Source organism: Impatiens glandulifera, chromosome 2 (genome assembly GCF_907164915.1).
Source record: "Impatiens glandulifera chromosome 2, dImpGla2.1, whole genome shotgun sequence".
Lineage (NCBI taxonomy): Eukaryota > Viridiplantae > Streptophyta > Magnoliopsida > Ericales > Balsaminaceae > Impatiens > Impatiens glandulifera.
In genome coordinates, this window is record NC_061863.1 from 58,953,076 (window position 1) to 58,975,683 (window position 22,608).

Below are 22,608 nucleotides of genomic sequence, written 5' to 3' on the forward strand. Positions count from 1 at the left end.
ATGAATGAAGCCCAAATAAACGCTGCTGCTGCTTAAGGGTTAATAATAAGCTAACATAATCTGGTCCGTCTATTCGTAAGAATTTATTATTCTACATGCTAGATGGCACCACCATATTCAGATTTTTATATTTTTCATTTAATTAGTTGAAAGTTTTTCAATTTTTTTCTTAAAAATCTAATTATTCAATTTTTTTTTTATATAAATATGTTGATTAGAGTGATTATATGTACAACTTTATACATTCAGACACTAATTATATAAGATTATTTTATTTGTACAACTTTATATAGTAAGACACTTATATAATATGTAAAACTATTTATTTGTAAACTTCATATATTAAGCCACGTTATTATATTATATAAAATTATTTTATATTTACACATCCTGTAAATTATAATTTAGGGGTCGTAAAAAAAATTCGATTACAAAGATCTATCCGTTAATTCGCCCGATTCGATCCGAAAAAAATTTGAATTCGATGGATCGGATTCGGATATCGATCTGATCCGATATTTTTGTTGGATTTCCGGATGGAATACGGATCGGACAAAAAAAATCGGATTTTCGAAGCCGATCTAGTAATTTTTAAAATTTAAAAATAAAATAATATATTTATAATAATTACAAACCAAAAACAAAAAAAAAAAACATTTTTTTGTTTTCCTTTCCCTTTCCATTTCCCTTTACAACTCCAAACAAAAATCACTCTTTTTTTTTGTTTTATTTGATACCTTTTACAAACCCACAAACTCAAACTAAAATATTTCTCTTCCTTTTGTTCATTCTCATTTTCCTTTAGATCGGTTTATGAATATATTCTCTTGAAGACCTAATTTTAGAGCTCAAATACTCATTAATTATTGGAGGCGGGAGCATATAAAAAATTAGAAATATAAAAAAAATCGGATCGACGGATATCCGGCTGGCCGATCTGATCCGGTATTTTTGGATTGGATACCGGGTCGGATATGAATCGCAATTTAAAAAAAAATAGTGGCGGATATCCGATCTGATATTTCGGATCGGTAAGTTTGTCCACCAAATATTACTACATCTTTCCAACATAATATTATTAGTACAACACTTTAATAAATCGCATGACATTATATTTAAATAATTTTTTTATTATTAATTTTGTATAATATATAAACAAAACATTTCTCATAAGAAAACATTTTACGTTAAAAATTTCAACTAAACACAAATATTCGAAGTTGTATTTGACTCTTGAATTCTTTTTATAATATATACATTTTAATCATATATATATATATATCAATCAATTTAATAATAATTTTACATTCTAACTCAAAATTTATTCATATCACTAGAGATACATTTAAATAAAATATATATTTTATAATCAAATTATAAATTAAAATATTAAAATAAGAGTTTTCCTTTATTTCTAATTAATATAATTTAAAAAATTAATAAAAACAAATAAATAAAAATTTATATTTTAATCATTTTTAACAATTGTTATAACAAAATAACAGAAAATTTAAACATTAAACTTAAATACTAATTATTATAAACAACTCAAATATAATTGTATATTTTATTGAATAATTCAGTGAACAAATTTATAAATAATATATAAAAATAATAAATGTAAAAAGAAATTACATAACTATTGATGGATTACCTTTATAAAAAAAACAAAAAATTATTGATGAATTGAGATATTAATATTGTGATGGAGATAATAGTATTTAAATAGATAATACATTTAACCTATTATTCATCGATTAAAATGATATATTTTATATCTTTATCATTTTCACAAAATACTTTTATTGAATAATTTAGGAAAAGAATGTTTATAATAAATATATGAACTCAAAATAATATTTAAAATTGTTAAACTTTATATTAATGTTTGATTAAAATTTATATTGTAATATGTATTTATATATATTTAGTTGTTGTCACTCTAGAAACACATGTACATGACAAATGTTGATGATTTTGTATGCATGACACACGTGGCTAATTTAGATCCAGGTGTCTTCAATTTCAATATTCACATCCTCATTTTAAACCATTATTCTTTCCTTACTTTTTTTTTCTATCATGGATACAAAAATATTGAAGTTTTTTGGTTTCCTAATTCTATTCTTCTTCTTGGCTAACCGTAAGTACTGTTTTTTAATTATTTTCATTTTACTAATAAAAATGTTTATAATCATATTAATATATGTCTTCTTAAAGTAATTGAATGATTGGTTCTTAATCTTTTTTTGACTTATTTTTGTGTTAAGATGAGGTGATGGCAGCGGAAGGAAGGGGATGCAAGCACAAAATCTCACTTCCATGCTTGATGGACTCGCAATGTTCAAAGATTTGTACCCTTCGAAGGTTTGATAGTGGCAATTGTCATGTTCTACGTCGCACATGCATCTGCGTGGGAAAATGTTAATTTTAGACGCACAATAACTCTAATCGTTCTCTAGCTTTGTTTGGTCTTACTTTCTAACTACTAAAATAAATTAAGACAATGAGAACTTAATAAGAGAATCAGCTTATTTTGAATTGTTATAATCTTTTTCTTCAATGCTTAGTTTATTTGGAATTGTTATATATATATGCTAATTTGACATTGATATGAAAAAAATATTTTGTTTATATACTTGAAAAGTAATTTATAGTTGAGTCTTATTTGTGAAGTTTATTAACTTAATTTTCTAAACTCTTGTTATTTTATTTACAAATAAATTTAGTTTTTATAAATCAACTTCTATATTAGTTGACGTGATATATATTTTTAATGGTTAATGGCCACTAAATTGTGCTCTCACAACAATTTTGATTGTGGAAATGAATGTGTAAATGAGTATATATATCCTTTAGATAAGTATGAATAACACGTGGATGAGTCACATATACTAATTTTATAAAATATTTAACACATAGTGAAAATTTTAACATTCACACTTAGATTTGGGTTTAATTTTAATTATTATAAACACTCAATTTTACCTCTTCTAAATTTTAATTCCCGGAAATTTTACATCTTTTATATTATCATTTTAATTCCAAAGCCCAAATAAGCTCATTGCACTGAAAATTATTAATTGTTTTTACATACCAATTACTCAATTTAATATTTTTAAATGAGAAGTAAATTTAAAATCTAAATTTATATGTAATTTATGGTATTATGTTTAGTCATGAAAAATTCTTATTTGAAGGCACATGAAAATATATCATCATGGCACCCTTAAAATTTGGGACTTTTATAAACATACTCTAATATGAACATGCTAACATTTTTTCAAAAGATTTTTTAGGGTTGACCCATTCTCACAATTTTTTTTTTTTTAGTAAACGTAAAGAAAATTTGAAGCGCTTTGAAATCACTGAAATCTGGAGTAGAAGATAATTTCATTTCAAACAAAAACTAAAGCGACCTAACAACGTTTGATTTGCAAGTTACATATCATATGTTTAACATTCTAACCATTTATGTTACTCCACTTTTATAGTTTTACACAAAACCAAAATTTGAATCTCAAATTTATATAAATAAATAATGTTGGTTAAACATTATTGGTTGGTCAAAGTATAAATATATAATAAGAGAAAAAGTTTAGAAAATAAGAGAAGTATAAATATATAATAAACAAAAAAAAGTTTCACAGAAAAGATGATATTTCAATTAATAATTTAAATATAATTAATAAAGAAGAATGCCTTAATTGTTCTTTATTTGATCAATCTTTTATTTATTTAACTTTTTTTTAAGAAATTACAATTTCAAATTATAATTCAAAAATTATTTTTTATACCAAATAAAAATAATTAGATTAAGATAAAAAGAAATCTTATGTGATAAAATAATAATTTATATAAAAAATTAATATTTGATATATTCAAAACACAGATAAATATTGGTGTCATTCATTAAATTTAATATATAGGTATTTCCAATTTTCAGTGTAGCTCGCATGATCCGTAATACCTAGATTGTAAGCTTATGTATTCGGGGCAGACAAAACCCCGCCCTGATCCGGCTTTCGGGTTTTCTCCAATCCCCGGTCAAAGCGGGAAAATCTGCTGCAATCTGGCAATTTGTTTTAATTGTCATCCCTAACGACATCACTTATAGCCTAGTAGGAATCACCTAAGAGAGAAAATCATTCAAACTTCATCTACCCTAATACCCTAACGAGTTGAATAAATAGAAACAAAACATGAATAATTAAAATGGACAAAATTAGAGTAGCATCTCCTGCATTCAGCTTTTTTCAACAGAAAATCAAAGAAAAGCAGCCTCAGAATCAAACAAACATTTCAATATTATGATCATCATCTTCCATAACAATGGCCAAGGAGGAGGCTGGCTAAAAAGATCTTATGTCCTCCCTCAAGTAAAAAGATCTCAGGCAGGCTAGGATAAAGATTTCTAACTATTCAAGTTTTTGCCTGCATTCAATAAATCCATCAATAGAAATACCCCAGAACCTGACCACCCACATTTTGTCGGATTGCCTCTTCATGATCCATAATTCCATTTGGCGTGGTAATTACTACATACCCCCACTGCATCGTCGAAAAGGGTTTCCATTATTATTAAATCAATTGCAAATAGTTATTTATAATCAACATCAATTTTAGCTTCTACTGCGTCTAGATGATAAGTCAATTGCAAATAGTTATTTATAATCAACATCAATTTTAGCTTCTACTGCGTCTAGATGATGAAATTGTAGGCTTCTGTGGCAACTTGATGAAAAAGTGGATTATTTTCAGCTATTTGGGTTAAATGACTAAACTATCTTTTGTATTTAATTGATAATTTAAAAAGTGATGGGATAAAGGCTACCAAAAAAGAGGCCTTAATTGTAGGAAAGCATTAGAGATCAAGGAGAGTGATGTCCTCTTCAGCAAAAATTCAAGGGTAATCCTAGTTATCAAATAATACAAAAAGGTAGATTAGTCTTTTTTCCTATATAGATAATTACACTTACCTGACGACTTGGAAGTGTTCGGATTCTGTACTCCTCGATTTGCTGGGCCTTTAAATATTGTCTGTAAGTCAAAGCCCGACAATCACTTACCCTACCCTGCAGTTCTACAGATATTTTCCCAACTCTCTCGGGATCATTTACCTCGAAATCCTTAATATATCCTGAAATGAGATAAAAACAACAACATAAGATTTAGCATGTTAGTGGTACGTCGATATCTTTCTAATGTATATTGTTGCTGACCAATCCTCGTGGGTTAAGCACATAGCCCGCAAGCCTGACGGGCTTGAACCCAGGACCTCAAAGAGGCTGGGGATATCCACATCTTTTTGTCACTAGGCTAGAAGAGGGGATAACCAATAGTCTTTAAGTGAAGGCAAGACACTAAAATTTGCTCTAATTTGTGTTCCCTCCAAATTGTCAAGTAGTAAAGCAGTTTAATATTGCTGCATAATTATACATGAATATGTAACTTTTCATCACTGCATCTTTTATTACGATGTAACCAACTTCTTCACCTCAACTACAATTTTGTATAATTTGGTTGTTGTTAACTATGACACGTGTGAGCAAAAACAATTATCCAATTGTAGTTGATCAATTAAGATTTCAAGTAACACATTGTTAACAATAACTATAAAAAGAAAGGATTAGGACTGCCTAAGCATTCTGATAAAGATATCTATCACTTTGCTAAATAATCATATATATACAGCATTAAATTCAATTACACCACACTTTGGGTTAGAAATAAGTCAATCATCATATCTAAAATACCACAAGGTTTATATGCCAATAGTCCAACTTTTGCAGAAATTATACTACATATTTCCTTTTTTGAAAAGAAGAAAGACTCCTCTACCTAGTCACTTCAATACCCATGAAATATTGCAAATAGATCTCTAGCCTGAAACTCAAATGCTAGCATTAGGGACAGAAACTTCAAGAATACAATACCTTGTAAATGAATACAGAGAAAATATATAACCGTATGAAAAAAAAAATCAGAAAGAGATCAACAATTATCCTGATCAGTTACACATTTCAACTGAAGTCAACTCCTACTATGGTTTCAAATAGTGTTATTCAGTATAAACATTCCATAATTTATTCTTGAATATATTCACATCCATGTTCATTTGCATATTTGTGCATTATGCACTGTGAACGGATACATATGCTATTACCTCGAAATTTCATGATTTTGAGGTAAGAAACCATGACATTGGAGATAGGTTGAAGTTGAGCACTAGCAAAGCCCCTTTTCTCAGCATTGACAATAGTCCTCAAAGCCTCATTCAAAATCCTTTTCCCCCCCATTTTTCACTGACTTACCTAGTAGTTAGGAGGAATTGTCGTCCACTCTGGAGAATGGGTAGTTCCAAAAAATAAGCCAATAAGTTAGAGAAAACTGAAATTTATTTCTGATACATCATGTACAACACTTCATTTTCTCTTTTATTTACCATTGGCTTAGCTTAAAGAATTAAAACGCAAATCATTTCCATAAAAAAAAATAGAATTCAATATACAATAATGAGAGATGCAGGAAGAAAACGCTACTCAAAATATAGAAATTTGAGAATGAGACATTATGAGAATATATATGCCAAAATCCATGGATATAATAAGGGTATAAAATTTCCAAAATTATTAACTAATATTAGTTTTTTTTTACTCCAAAATTCAAGCTTCAAATATATCTTTTATGGGAGCTTATAAACTAATGATGTAGATATAGGAAGACAAATTGATGAGTATACCCCTCATGAAGTAGCAGATATATTATTATCCATGTGATCCTCATCAAATAATATGAATATCAAGGATTTGTCTACTCCATTTGTCCTTCTCACAAGCTTGAAGCTTGACACTCCAAGCATTTACTTGGATCCACTCTCTACACGTTATTGAGCAACTTGCATACCAGGTTCAACAGACAAAAGTCTAGAAACTGGCAACTAATTAGGTCATTTTCAGTCGGTTTTAATGGGACATCATGCAAGTTCAAATTCTAAGTTCCACTAGCTATCCTATCTCAAACATCTATAGTGTACTAAATGGAAAAAAGAAAGAATGACAAATGAATCATTGAAACTAAAAGGAGGGTCACAACGGTCATTTTGGCATACACTAACACAAACGATTTGAATTCAATGCAAATAAAGGAAATCAATGGTATCAAGTTAATCTATCTACCAAATTTATAGTGAACTTGAGATTGAATGTGAAACCAAATAATCAAATAGCATTTATCTTGAGGAATTAAAATCATATAACATTGGAAATGTGCAATTATATGCTATCCCATATCAAACTTAAAACAAAATCAAACTATAATGCAATGGAGAGTAACCCATGCTTGGAATATGAAATGTCTGTCAATTCTAATGAAGCAGCAAATTCAATACAATACGAGTTTGCATCAGAGCTAAAAATCTATGCAACAAATTAACCATTTGAATCACATAGAAATTGAACATCAAACGCGTTAAAACATCATCAGGATATCCAAAAATTTAAGTCCAGACAGGTTTAGATCATCAAGTATTTAAAATGAACAAGTTCAAGACGAAATCACTCTATTATGTATAAATTAAATACATCACTAACTTGACCATTTCATCCAAAAATATACCACAGGTGAAAGTAAGATACAACATATAGGATGATGTTCAGTATGTCTCACAATTCAATGTACCAAAATACCATAAATAAACATGATAAATAAACAGAAAAACATCATAAAAGTCGATTTTAGGGCTGTTGACTGCAAAACTTACGCCCAAAGCTGAAACAGATGAAGGAGAGATTTCTACATACATACACACACTTAGTCTGAAATAGAATCTGATGGTTGCAGAAGCTGATGAAAATGGCGATTGAGATTACCACGTCGGCGTCAAGCCGCAGTGATCGCTTGATCTTACAAAGGGATACAGTTCCGGCGGCCTGCTTCTCCTATGGAGATAGTTCGGAAAATATTCATCTATTTCTTTTACAAAATATATAACAAGACTGGCCCTTAAACTTTACACATTTGCCTATTTTCCATCCTAAACTTTGTTCTCTGTTTTCCACATTTTAAATTTTAAACCTAAACTAGTTCATGTATTTCTTTTGAGTGATGTGTATATTTTTCTTTTCTTTTAGGCCTGGTAGTTTGATTTGGGTTATTAAAATAACTTAAACAAAATTAAATATTATTTAACTACTTTAATCTATCACATCACTTAAATTATTAATTAAAATAATAAAATATTTTATATTTAAAATTATTATTTTTTATTTTATTTATATACATTAATACTTTTTAATTTTTTTATCAAAAATAATTATCACCTTCTCAAAATCATCGACACTCATTCTTTTCTTCTCTCTTTGTTTTCAAATAAACTCAATTTGAACAAACTCATCATTTTATTTTATCGTAATATTAATATATTTAAAAAATATTGTATAATAATTTATAGATTTAATAAAAATTTTAAATCAACTAAAAGATATTGTGGATTAATTAAACCTTTACTAAATAAAGGTGGGCCTGTAAAACTTAAGGGGCGAGTTTATATAAAAGCGATCCAGGGCTTACAAGCCCGTATTTTATTCAATAGAATCCAATGGCCACGATCTATTCAGTTTATCCAACGGCCCAAAATTCACCACCATCGATTTATAAGGGCAAACCCTAGCCATCTTCATCTCTAGTGCTCCTGCTGCCTATCAACAGGAAGCATTCTTCTGTGTTTGTTTACCGCTACATAGATCAGAATGGTGAGTTATTGTTCTTTAACAGATACGAAAATGATTTCTGTTTCTGTTATTGATCCGTGGAGTTGAACTGTAATTTGCTGTTTCTCTAGGTTCTTCCGAATGATGTTGATTTGTTGAATCCTCCAGTTGAATTGGAGAAGAAGAAGCACAAGCTTAAGCGTCTCGTTCAGGCTCCGAATTCCTTCTTTATGGTAAATTTTCTCGTTCGTTCTCCAGATTCTTTTGAATGCTCGGTTTCTGATTAACGTTTATTGATTTGTTCCTTTGTGTAGGATGTGAAATGTCAGGGTTGTTTCAATATGTAAGTTGATTACTTTATTCAATGTTTGTTAAGGAAGATCTGTTGAAAACATGTGTTGATTTTTGTCTGTTTATAATGTAGAACTACTGTCTTTAGTCACTCCCAGACCGTGGTGGTTTGTGGAAACTGCCAGACTGTTTTGTGCCAACCTACAGGAGGACGAGCCAGGCTCACTGAGGGTTGTTCTTTCAGAAGGAAGGGAGATTAATCGATCTGAAAATTGGTCGACATTTTGTTATGGGCAAGTTTTACATTTTATGTCAGTGAGTTTCTTCAGACTTTTGTTGTTTGTTTACCTTAGCTGGGTGGTGTTTCTTCATCTTTAGCATCTTTTTGCTTATTTAACTTTCACAAACAATGAAATTTTCCTTTCTTTTCCTTTAATATTATTATGATTTATGCATCTTTTGTATGCCCATACAATTGCTCTGGTATATCATTGATATTATAATTTTGAGTCTTTACAATATCTTTTGTTATGGGCTCTGTTCTAGTTATTCAGTTTTGTATGAAATTGAGTTCATTTGATCAAAGATTGAATTGAACCTTGTTTTTTGATGGTGTTTATACCAAAATGAGATTTGGATGGTCTACCCTAGTTAGCAATTCTGCAGTTTAAGACTGTTTCTTATCTGGGAGTGTCCAAAGCATTCTACACAGTTCTTTGAAAATACAAATAGGGTTTGGGCTTGGTTTATTACTTAGGGTTTAGCAAGTATGGATAGATATGAAACAAACTGAGTTTGTGTTTGTTCTTTAATTTCTTTTGATCTATAAGTTGATTTTTATGAATCACCTTGAATATGTACTCATTCTATAATTTCTTGTTTTTAGATTTAGCTTATTATTCAAAATATACTCTTCTATATTAACTCAAAAAATGTATATAATTGTTGAAAATAATAAATTATTTCTTTTAATGGTTAAGAATTTTATAGGAATTTGCTATGTCCTTATTACAAATTTTTAATAATTATAAATATATTTTTTTTCTTTTTAAGTGATTATAGCTTTGTCTATATTTTTCAAGTTTTCTTATTTGGTTTGGTTTTTTTAATGTTAAAAATAATATTTGCTAAAAAAGTTTTATAATTTTTTAAAACTTGATATAAATCTTAATTTTTAAAACATTCCATCAAAATATGTGATTTTTTTTAAAAGATAAGCCTATAATCACTCCATGGTTGTAATAATTCTTGTTTTACATCAACTCAAGTAAATTAATATTTAATTAAAAAAAACATTATTACTTATTTTAATTATAATTTTATTTTTCTTAGTGTTATTTGTTTATTATTTTTGTAATTAATTTTATATAAAATACTAACTATGTATAATTAATAATTTTTAAAACAACTTTTTACTTTGTACATTTTGAATTGTTTAACAAGTAAACTCTAGAATGACTATCTTAATCATTAATATTTTTATAAATTTTAAATAAAATAATATTATATTAATTAACAAGTTAAAATTTCATGTAGAAAAAATATATATTTTTCATTAAAGACCTCTAAATGGATAATAAATTTGTATAACTACCGGTCAATTAAAAAAAAATAAACACAATTCAATCGAACGAAAAGTCAAGAATTTGACATAGTTAATCACAATTAAAATCAATATGAATTTGAGTTGCACAAACAAGCAGCAAAAATATAAACAAGTTGACAAATATAAATCAAATACATAGAGTTACAATAAACAAACTAGAATTTGATATCACAATTCATTCACAAATTTTGATTGATTGATTGATTATTATGTTGAAGATTCAATGTTAACACACACAAAATTTCCAAGGGGCAAGGACTCATCAAAAGAAGCCCTAATATCCTCATGTAATTCTTCACCATAACTATACACAAATCCAAGCACAAGCGTCAATTGATCTTCTAGGTATCTCTGCAACAGAAATCTCATCTCGCCTCTGCTTCCATCGCATCCGTCTTCTTCTTCCTCTTCATCGCACCTCAACTCATCGTTTCCGCCGCCTAGATCTACTCCCTCACTCCATATCAGCAACTCCTCTGTTTCCTCTCGCCGCCGCCGTCGACATAGGCGGAAGAAGACTCTAGCCGCGAACAGAACAGGAAACAAGGCGAAAACAAAGAAAAGTAGAAAAGGAGAACAGAGCGCCAGAAATACCAATCGCCTACGACGAGTCCTCATCCAACCGATCAAACTCATTGCAATCGTTTGAATCTTAGCCAACAGATCCAGATCGTCTTTTCTTTCATGGCGGTTAACATGCGGAATGAGTAGATGATTGAATCGCTCTTCTTCGTCGTCTTCTTCTCCTTTTGCTTTTGGTGGTTTGGACCAAAACCACAACTTACACATGAGAGAGGAGAGAGAAACTGGTGAGGGTAGGGTCAGGGATGAGATGGACCAATTAAGGGGTTAAACACAAACATAAGAATATATTTTGACTTATTAATAACCATTTAATAACTTAAACTTTTAACTAATAATTATGACATCAAATAAATTGATTATTTTTTAAAAAAATATTAAAAAAATAAAACTAAAACAAGTTTTAGTAAATAAAATTAACTTGTATCCTAAATTTTATAAATTACTATTTTTCTTTTGCCAAAAGTAAGTTACCAAATTTTCTAAATCTATAGATTTTATTGCTAAATAATTATTAGGAAGAAATCCATAGATATAGAAACTACCTCCCTAGAGTAAATATTTTACTGATTTTAAATTTATTTTCTGAATTTTATATCAATTGACATCATTTTTAGATTGTTTATTTTAAGTATATAATATCTGATTTTATTCTATGTATTAAATAAATCTAAAATATATTTAATTAATTTTTAAATGTTAATTAATATCTAATTAAATATATTTTGTTATATTATTTTTCATTTTTTTAATATATTATTTTAATCTTTTTTTATTTTTTATTTAAACTACCTCCCTAGAGTAAATATTTTTATTCTATGTATTAAATAAATCTAAAATATATTTAATTAATTTTTAAATGTTAATTAATATCTAATTAAATATAATTTTTTATATAATTTTTCATTTTTTTAATATATTATTTTAATCTTTTTTTTATTTAATATTTAGTTTCATAATATGTATATTTATTAAATGTTTTTTTATATAAATTAACATATTACATATTTATGAATTATTTAAATATATCAAAATAATTTAAAAAGGACATTTTTTTAATAACCTTATTTTATTTTGTAACTAAATTAATCAATTAATCAAATATTTTTAAATCATATAAATATTTTAATAATTCAACCAATTAAAATCTCAAATTACCTACTTTTCATCTAACAAAATTTTATTAAAAGAAAAACTCAATAAAAAGACCCTCCAAATAACCTGATGCATAATAAAAACTCACTTTTGAACACATTACCTCTCACTTAAGCATCTAAACTTTAAAAAAAACTCATTTCAATTTTTATTCAGGTTAATTAACCTATAATAGCCATGTTATAGTTGAATAAATAATAATTTTTTCTCAATTTCTTCCTCAATTCAAAAATTTTCCGGTTAATTATAATCGAATCACAAAACAATGAGTCCATAGTATTCAAGTAGATAAAGACCAGTTGAAAAACTTATTAACCATATAAACACAAATATTTAATCCTTACATTCATTTCTAAATCTTGCCCTAAACTTTTATTATTAATCACGTTCGTGCATGTTAAGATAATCACTCAAATTTTCAAACTTAAACAATGAAAAATTCAGATATTTTTAGAACAAAATGAAATAGAGATGAAAATGTGCTTTTGTCAAATTAAACATCAAAAAAGTGTATAATCATATAATTGAGAGTTTATGATTGATGTAATCGACAAAATGAAAATGAGTGTGAAATAGATTGATTGTATTAGATTTTGCGTCTCGACGGTTAAGTTTTGTCATTGTTAATGAGAGTTCTCAGATATTTTTCGAGAGCTCTAGAATGATCAGACATGGTGATTCACTCTCTCTTTTTTTGTTCGTTATTGTTATGAAAGCTCTCTGAAAAATGTTGGTTTTCGCAGAAAATTCTAGACTCATGGAGTGAATTATGGGTCAAGAACATATCATTTTGTCATATCACATTTGTTTTATTTGATGACATGCTCTACATGGTTTAGGCTACATACATCAATTTTAAACACCTTCAGGATAATTTATGGTTATTCAGTGCATGATTCGGTTTTTGAGTTAAACTTAATAAGTCATATATCTTTTTCTCAAATTTTGTTTCGAATAGAAGAAAGATCAGGTTGACAATGTATTAGGGTTCAGAATTGGTGGTCTTCCGTCAACATATCTTGATATGCTAGTGCTAAATTATGTGACAAGGTCTTTTAGAACCCGATTATCACTAAAATGGAATGTAACTATCTAGATGAAAAAATATACTTAAAATCTCGAAATGGGGTCGGCTAATCCTCATTAGTGTGTTGTCTACTATGCTCACATATTTGATGTATTTATTCATTCTCCCCAAGAGAGTGACGATGAATATGGAGAGAATAATGTGTAAATTTTATGAGGATCTTCTAACTCATCGTTTTGTCATCTAGTTAGTTGGGATAATGTTAAATCTTTTAAAGATCAAGGAGGTCTTATTTTCTTTAATAAGACTCTTCTATCAAAATGTTGTAGTAGATTTGCAATGGAACTGAATAGTCTTTGGACATTGATAATCATATGTAAATATGGCCATGATTGGTCTAATTGGTTCACCAAAATGTCTAATTATCAAGCAGTGTGTATCATTTGGAGGGAAATTTATTATACGTGGAAAAAATTTCGTGAGCAGTCTAGATTCATTGTGGGAGATAATTTTTCGATTAGTTTTTGAGACATCATTTGATATAGTGTCAAAAGTTTAGCTACGACATACCATGAGCTTGTTTTCTTTATTATATGTAGAAATATCATATTTAATGACATGTTTAATTCACGGTCCAGTGGTTTCGTTAGCCGAATTAGATATAGAAAATGATTAAAAATTATGGAGACTTCATCACATAATAGAGTTTTAATTTTAGTAGGACACAAACAAGTGTCTCCTTCTGAACAAAACGTTATGCGGCAAGATATAGATAGTTTCAATGTTAGACATTGCTATAAGTTGTTCGCTTAGATGATTTCATATATTTTTTTGGGGGAAAATTTGGGAGTCAAATAATCTATTCAAAATCTCATTCTTTGGATGAAGCGTTATTCACAGTAGAAGTCCTATGGATGATATGTGTTTGAAAAAATGTTGTATTATGGTTAGTTGTATGTGTTACAAAAAAGTTGAATCTTCAACTCACTTGTTTTTGTATTGTCGGGGTGTGACTAATATTTACAGTCTTTTGTGAAGTATTTACTGAGATTCATTGAGGGATGAATGAGTCTTTGGATGATGATGTTGATATGGCATATTTGGGTTACAATCCAAATTATTTTTTGATAATTATCAGGTTGAAAAAAATTTCGAATTTTCAATTATCGTAGTCGTGTGATGCGTATCATTCATAATATGACGTTTGTTGGGTGTTAATCATTTTTGAAATGATTTGAGAGATCAATAACTTATTGATTATCGTTTTTTTCTTAGTTTTTTTAACGTCATGATTTGTTATTATGTGTTTAAACAAAAAAAAAAATCATTTTTAATATATACAAACCTTTTTCATAAATATATAAATGGATTCATTATTTTTTTTTACTATCCCTCCATCCCTCCACTATTCCAAGGAACAAAAACTTTTTTTTTTTATCTATCTCATAATTTCTTCTTCAACTACTCTAGTTTGAATTCTAAATGATCTTTAGTCTTTTCCCACCCATTTATCAGAAATTATTATGAATTGATATCCATGTTACAATCTCGGGAATCCATGATTGTTTAATTTGGAGAATTCCTTATCAGGTATATATATTATAAGCTCGAAAAATGCGTTCATCAACAAAGTTCATAATTCTAACTAGCTACCTCATTAACTCGATATTGTTTTGGAAACTCAAAATTCACACAAAATTACTAACTCAAATTTGACGTATTATTCCACGTGTTTTCTCGCTAAACGCCAAATTCAATATCCTTAATGAGAAAATTTGTCCAAATTGTGGATACTGTTTCAAACACATTTCTTCATTGCCCATTTGCTAATGCAATATTATATGATTTTTTATTCCCCAAACTTATAGTCAGCACATCTTCTTCTTCGTGAACATTGTTGCAAAAGTTCATTTTCTCCTTGTTGTGATTGTATTGTTACAAATATTTCTTATTTTTTTTACTACTATAGAAAATATAAATTTTTAATTATAAATTCTCTTAATAGAAAAAATATATAAATTAGATAGCTAGCCATACCCCGCGCGCAGCCTCAAAGAGACGCAGCCTTTGGTTAGGGCAAACCTAGCGCTATTTCTTCTCTCTTCAAAACCCTAAAATCTAGGTCTTCCTATTCAAATACCGCGCCTCTCTCTCTCTCTCTCTCTCTCTTTCTCTCTCTTTATATATAAATATCGATCTCCAACATCTACCATAGCCACACCACTTCTATCTGTTCGAAGATCCCAAGGTACAAATCTGATACTTAGTTCGATTCTCTCCTTACAATTATCTAGGTTTTGATATCTTACATTTTGTTTTATTTTATACTATGAATGAATCTTATTCAAACAATTTCACGTACATAACTGGGGTTAATTAAAAGTGTTGTATTCATAGTTTGTTGGGGGGTTTATATATAGATGTAGATCTAGATTGTCTCATTGAGAAATCTTCAAGATCATTATGTTATAAGTAGATCCACTTGTTTCTTGAACTGGATTTGATTTAATTACCTATATATGAATTTCTCTTCTTCTTTTTCTTTGATATTGGGTTTTTTTAGATTTTAATAAAATCCAATACTTTCTCTTATTTCACTTTGTATATATCACAACAATTAATTTACCCATTAAAATATCAAAATAATACTCTTTATTCAATTTTTTTTCATCTCATCTATTTAGAGTGTAAAATGGTTATTAAACTTTTAAAAAAACTAGTTTTTATATAAATTAAGTCAAACAAATTTTATCAAACTATCTCTTTATGTAAATATTGGTTGATGTGTACATGGCTTATGAAATAAGTTCACATATTTCTCCAGCATGTGGGTCGATCGGATTGGTGTTATGAGGTCAATGATTGATCGGATCTGAAAATATTACAGATTTCTTGTATGTTAGTGCTTGTTTGGATTCAGCAGTTTGTAAAATAATTAGGGTTTTTTTTTTGGGTAAAAAGGCTATTCTATATAATTAAAAAATAAATTTATATATTTTATAAATAAAAAGTATTTAAATATTTTAGTTGATGAATTCAATAATATAATTAATGGATTGATGGATGAAAATATGATTGTTTATTATTAATTTATTTAAATAAACATTTTTTTTAAATGGTCCTTGTTTAATTTATTTAAATAAACTAATGGAAGAAAACCTTAGATATGTAATACTTTGACATTGATTTGATTATTTTTCAAAGTTACCCTTGAACTGGATTAGTACTTTAAACCAGTTCATTTGTAAAGTTGTCCGTTTTTTTCAATTTTTATGTTATATCTTAATTCCAATTTTAATTTTTAGTTCTATTTTTTACATAAATATTTTGATAACAGGTTTGAGAAAGAGATATGTCTTCTCCAAGTGAATGTGATGAAGTTTCGGATTATTCAAGTGAAAGTGATGGAGTTTGGGATACTTCAAGTGAAAGTGATGAAGTATCGGATACTCAATCATCCGACGTGGAATCAGAAGAAACTCAATCATTTTCATATACTCAAAAGCTTGATGAGTAAGAATTTACCCAAAAAATATCAAATTGCATTAAAATCTTTTTATCTTTGATCTAAATTTAAAAGCTAAAAGAAAATTTTACGTTTTCGAGTATGTGCTGTCATTTAATAATCTCTTTGATTCTTTCATGATGCTTATTTTTATATTTTTATTTTACTTTTGATTTTGATTATCTTGATTTATTTATTTTCATCTTTAAGTAATTTTGTAAATCTAGAAACTAAATATTTTTAGATTTTAAAAATCAAAATAAAAAATAATTATTTATGTTTCCTGGTTTATACAAATTAATATTCTTTTGTTTTGATCAAAAGTGTGTTAATTTTTTATAGGTAGATTAATTATTTTTGAAATTTAAGAGAGTGGTGTAACATCTAATAATAATAATTAGATGTGTGTGTAAATAAATCATATGTATATTTTCTTTATTTATATGTAGAATAATTATAATTTATTGATTAATGTTTATATGATTAGATCTTTTGAGAAAAATCAATATCCAACTGACATTGAATGCGATCAATTGTCTAACAAACTTGAACTTGGACTGACGGCAAACCAAATCAAGTTGTGGTTCCAAAATAAAAGGAAAATAAAAGGGATGTTGTCGATGTAAGTAACATGTTCCTTCTAAACTGTATCATTTTCAATTATTTCGATTACTTAATGAATATAATCATATTAATTATGTTACGGTTTAATGAATCATTATAGTTAGAAGATTATCCAGTTATACGGGATAAACTTAAAGCCGAAAATGAAAGGCTTAAGTCGGAAATTGACTTTTTCAAAGAGAAGCTAAAGCAAGAGAATAAGTATTGCCCAAATTGTTTCAATATAAAGAATCGTGGAGAGGGACAATGACTCATTCATGCTGCAGGTATATATAAATATATATAGTTTTATTTTGTCTGAAATTCGCTTCTATTTTTTAAATTAGAGTTAATCCCTAATATACCATGCTGGTATAATATTAATTTTAATTCATAATCGATCTTTGTAGAACTTTTTTATAAACAACAATCTTCCTGAAATGATGCGACGGATGAATAGTAACCAGACGATGTAGACGACGCTATTTGTAGAAGATTCTTCAATGATTTATCAAGATTCTATTATGTTAAACTCACCATCATCATCACTTGTAGAAGAGTTGAGTCGTGATTGATGGAATCTACAAGTAACAAATTCTACAAGTTATTTTATTTTATTTTACTGACAATTCCTTTTTTAACTTATTTTATCTTTATTTTAAATGAATTTTCAATATAATCATTAAACATTTATATTATCATGGATGAAAAAGATTCTTTAAAAAAGAAACAATAGATCTCATAATATATATATATATATATATATATATATATATATATATATATATATGTGTGTGATTTTATAAATGTGGCAGTGTATATCCTTAATTTTATTTTATTATGTATATTTATGTGCATACTTCATTTTAATTTCTCATGAATATTAGGCTTCATACTAGCTAGTGTCATTTATCTATTAAGATTGCACATAAAGGAAATTAAAAGAAATAAAAATGGTGAAATAAGATTTTATTTTTAATAAATTTTCTCAAGTACATTATAGGCTTTCTAATAAGAATAGGTTAGATATTTTTATTTTTCATATATATCAGCACTTTGTTAATGTCTCAACTAATTAACTTTATCATACATTTCCTAAACTTTATTTGCTTAAGATTGGTCATTACAAACACAAAGTAGCTACACTAAAAGCATATGATAGACATTTTCTATATCATGCAAACGAAAATGAATTCGGGAAGAAGATCCAAGTTAATGATAATTGTACTTAATAATTTTAAAGATTAAATCTAATTTCTTATTGTTCATTGGGTGATGACTAATCTTATTAACATGTTTTTGTATAATAGAATTACTATTATACAAAACATGTATTATAATAAGAATATTATACAAAAACATGTATTATAATAAGAATAGTTGAGAGAAGAACAACAAACATAACATTAAATTAGTCTTCAACAAGTATTGAATTTATTGAGAGAATATACATATATTTTTTTTAATATTACACATTCTTTTAATCATTCAAATCACTTATAAATCTCGATAAAATATTAAGTTTAAAAAAATACGTTTTCAAAATGTCTATAAAAGATTTTTTATAAACGTGTCAAATTAGTTATAGAAAAAATTAAATATTATGGAGACTTCGTCACTTAATAGAGTTACTTTTAGTTGGACGCAAATAAGTGTCCCGTTTGAACAAAATATTATGCGGTAAGATATAGACACACTCGTAAAAAAATGCACAAAATTACCGAGAATCATCGCCGAGAGTAAAACAATGTTTTCAGTGATATTAATATCACCGAAGGCCAGGGGTGCTCTCGGTAAAAATATGATTATAACCGAGAGGAGATGATTACTCTCGGTAAAAAAAAAATTATTTTGCTTCTGATCGGTCTCAATTTTTCCTCTCTTATTCTCTTTCTAACTTTTTCGTTTCATTTCTTTCTTTTTACTCTCTCTTTTTCTCTTCATTCTCCCAAGTTCAACCAGATTTAATCAAAGCCACTAAACTAGATGTTCATTTAGCATTACGGCAACAACCATCAAAATCGCGCAGATCCCAAGCTGTTTTCTCTGGCGGCTCTTTGATCTCGCTAGATTCATATCTATAGAAGTAGAAGATCCATATTTTTCATGTTTCCAAAACTAGTCGCGAAGTGGTAAGAAGTTGTTGTTGATTTATGGCGAGATTTTTCTCTGATTTATTTGTGACTTTTTCATTAAATTGTAAATCAGTCCACCACGATCGATCTGACCGAGACACTGAGAATACAGTTCATCTCCAGCCGCTCTTTTTCTCTCCCCATCGAAGTACAAAGCTCCAAGGTTCAACTATTTGTGCATTAATTCATCCGTGTCTATTCTATAAATAAGACCACGTTAGTCTCGTAAATGTTATGATTGTGTTGCGCGCTTAATTCTTCAACTTGATTGTTTAATCGCTGTTAATTAATGTGAATCTACAAATTTGATGCTCAGCAAGGTTGAGTTCTGATAAGTAATGTTCTCTATTTGTGTATCCGTATTCTTTGCTTGATTTAATATTTTTCTTGCCGGATTCTGTTGGATTTATTTTGAAATTGAAATTGCAGCGGCAGGTTGTGGATAGGAAAGAGGGATGGCGAGTCTTGTAAAGGAGGATGAGAAAAACGAGAGGAAACCCTAATGTAAACCCTCATGGAGATTGGCATTAAAATGATCTGAGGGAAGGAGGGCGAAACCAGATGGAGATTTCAAAATAATTATTTTTAGAAAAATTTATTATCTCCGAGAGCATTTGCTCTGTCTTTGGAAAAAACAATTATAATTATATCCGAGAGCCACAATGAAATCTATTTTTTCTTCACCGACAACACTATCATTGACACTGTCCCAGAGCATTTATCGCCCTCGGCGAAAAACAATCACCGAGAGCATTTGACTTTCTCCGAGGGTTTATGTCTCGTTAAAAATCATTTTTATACTAGTGATAGTTTCAATGTTAGACATTGATACAAGGTGTTTGATAAGATGATTTCATATAATTTTTGGGAGTCAAATATTCCATCCAAGATCGTGTTCTTTGGATGAAGCGTTATTCACGGTAGAAGTTTTACGGATGATATGTGCTTAAAAAAATATTATAATATGGTTAGTCGTATATGTCACGAAAAAGTTGAATTTGCAAGACACTTGCTTTTGAATTGTCGAGATGTGACTAGTATTTGCAGTCATTTGTGAAGTATTACTGAGATTCGTTGAGTGATGACTGAGTCTTTATATAATTGTTGAGAAGTTTTGATTTATGTTGCTGATATGACAGACCTGCATATTTGGGTTACAATCCAAATTATTTTTTTGTAATTATCTAGTTAGAAAAAATTTCGAATTTTCAATGATCGAAGTCGTCTGAAACGTATTATTCATAATGTTATTATCATAACGTTTTTTATATTCGTTACCGAAAGTCAGTAAAGTATGTCGGGTGTTAATCGTTCTTTTCGAAGGATTGAGAGCTCAATAACTTATTAATTACTCTTTTTTTCTTATTTTTTTTCTTTTCATGTCAAAAATATATAAATGAATTCATTATTTTTTATACAAACCATCCATCCCTCTACTATTCCAAGGAACAAAATTTTTTTTTTATCTGTCTCATAATTACTTCAACTACTCTAATTTAAATTCTAAATGATCTTTAGTATTTTCTCTGCCCATTTACCGAAATTATTATGAATTGATATCCATGTTACAAGCCCCGGAAATCCATGATTGTTTAATTTGAAGAATTCCTTATCGGGTATATATCTTAAGCTCGAAAAATGCGTTCATCATCAAAGTTCATAATTCTAACTAGCTACCTCATTAACTCGATATTGTTTTGGAAACTCAAAATTCACACAAAATTACTTACTCTAATTTGGCGTATTATTCCACGTGTTTTCTCGCTAAACGCCAAATTCAATATACTTAATGAGAAAATTTGTCCAAATTGTCGATATTGTTTCAAACACATTTCTTCATTGCCCATTTACTAGTGCAATATTGTATGATTTTTTATTCCCCAAACTTATAGTCAGCACATCTTCTTCTTCGTGAACATTGTTGCAAAAGTTCATTTTATTGTATTGTTACAAATATTTCTTATTTTTTTCACTACTATAGAAAATATAAAATTTTAATTATAAATTCTCTTAATAGAAAAAATAAATAAATTAGATAGCTAGCCATACCCCGCGCGCAGCCTCAAAGAGACGCAGCCTTTGCTTAGGGCAAACCTAGCGCTATTTCTTCTCTCTTCAAAACCCTAAAATCTAGGTCTTCCTATTCATATACCGCGCCTCTCTCTCTCTCTCTTTCTCTCTCTTTATATATAAATATCGATCTCCAACATCTACCATAGCCACACCACTTCTATCTGTTCGAAGATCCCAAGGTACAAATCTGATACTTAGTTCGATTCTCCTTACAATTATCTAGGTTTTGATATCTTACCTTTTGTTTTAGTTTATACTATGAATGAATCTTATTCAAACTATTTCACGTACATAACTGGGCTTAATTAAAAGTGTTGTATTCATAGTTTGTTGGGGGGTTTATATATAGATGTAGATCTAGATTGTCTCATTGAGAAATCTTCAAGATCATTATGTTATAAGTAGATCCACTTGTTTCTTGAACTGGGTTTGATTTAATTACCCATATATGAATTTCTCTTCTTCTTTTTCTTTGATATTGGGTTTTTTTAGATTTTAATAAAATCCAATACTTTCTCTTATTTCACTTTGTATATATCACAACAATTAATTTACCCATTAAAATATCAAAATAATACTCTTTATTCAATTTTTTTTCATCTCATCTATTTAGAGTGTAAAATGGTTATTAAACTTTTAAAAAAACTAGTTTTTATATAAATTAAGTCAAACAAATTTTATCAAACTATCTCTTTATGTAAATATTGGTTGATGTGTACATGGCTTATGAAATAAGTTCACATATTTCTCCAGCATGCGGGTCGATCGGATTGGTGTTATGAGGTCAATGATTGATCGGATCTGAAAATATTACAGATTTCTTGTATGTTAGTGCTTGTTTGGATTCAGCAGTTTGTAAAATAATTAGGGTTTTTTTTTGGGTAAAAAGGCTATTCTATATAATTAAAAAATAATTTTAT

The 22,608-nt window shown here is 28.2% G+C and overlaps 3 protein-coding genes across 4 annotated transcripts; 1 reads left to right on the forward strand and 2 right to left on the reverse strand.

Annotated features, from left to right (window-relative positions):
* Positions 1–4,181: 4,181 nt before the first annotated feature.
* LOC124926335 (40S ribosomal protein S15a-5-like) lies at positions 4,182–7,954 on the reverse strand. Of its 2 annotated transcripts, none has more exons than XM_047466538.1 (4): positions 7,803–7,954; positions 6,167–6,343; positions 4,980–5,140; positions 4,182–4,551 (listed from the first exon to the last, which is right to left on the reverse strand). In XM_047466538.1, exons 2-4 carry the CDS (start codon positions 6,297–6,299, stop codon positions 4,453–4,455), a joined length of 393 nt encoding a protein of 130 aa, XP_047322494.1. In that variant the 5' UTR covers positions 6,300–6,343; positions 7,803–7,954; the 3' UTR covers positions 4,182–4,452. The 2 variants fall into 2 exon arrangements, with proteins under 2 accessions (XP_047322494.1, XP_047322495.1); XM_047466539.1 differs by having other exon boundaries at positions 7,807–7,952.
* A 680-nt stretch (positions 7,955–8,634) lies between these two features.
* LOC124926811 (40S ribosomal protein S27-2-like) lies at positions 8,635–9,518 on the forward strand. Its single transcript, XM_047467119.1, has 4 exons — positions 8,635–8,753; positions 8,843–8,944; positions 9,026–9,054; positions 9,136–9,518. Exons 1-4 carry the CDS (start codon positions 8,751–8,753, stop codon positions 9,260–9,262), a joined length of 261 nt encoding a protein of 86 aa, XP_047323075.1. The 5' UTR covers positions 8,635–8,750; the 3' UTR covers positions 9,263–9,518.
* A 1,155-nt stretch (positions 9,519–10,673) lies between these two features.
* LOC124927932 lies at positions 10,674–11,446 on the reverse strand. Its single transcript, XM_047468445.1, has one exon. It carries the CDS (start codon positions 11,395–11,397, stop codon positions 10,816–10,818), a length of 582 nt encoding a protein of 193 aa, XP_047324401.1. The 5' UTR covers positions 11,398–11,446; the 3' UTR covers positions 10,674–10,815.
* Positions 11,447–22,608: the final 11,162 nt, after the last annotated feature.

What these genes read in the sequence shown, in the direction of transcription:
- LOC124926335 (XM_047466538.1), bottom strand. Translation starts at nt 6,299, where the DNA reads ATGGGGGGGAAAAGGATTTTGAATGAGGCTTTGAGGACTATTGTCAAT. An exon ending in CAAAATCATGAAATTTCGAG is followed by an intron (nt 5,141 to 6,166) that starts GTAATAGCATAT and finishes ATCTCATTTCAG; the next exon opens with GATATATTAAGGATTTCGAG. An exon ending in GAACACTTCCAAGTCGTCAG is followed by an intron (nt 4,552 to 4,979) that starts GTAAGTGTAATT and finishes TCGACGATGCAG; the next exon opens with TGGGGGTATGTAGTAATTAC.
- LOC124926811 (XM_047467119.1), top strand. An exon ending in CTCCGAATTCCTTCTTTATG is followed by an intron (nt 8,945 to 9,025) that starts GTAAATTTTCTC and finishes TCCTTTGTGTAG; the next exon opens with GATGTGAAATGTCAGGGTTG. An exon ending in TGTCAGGGTTGTTTCAATAT is followed by an intron (nt 9,055 to 9,135) that starts GTAAGTTGATTA and finishes TTTATAATGTAG; the next exon opens with AACTACTGTCTTTAGTCACT.
- LOC124927932 (XM_047468445.1), bottom strand. Translation starts at nt 11,397, where the DNA reads ATGTGTAAGTTGTGGTTTTGGTCCAAACCACCAAAAGCAAAAGGAGAA.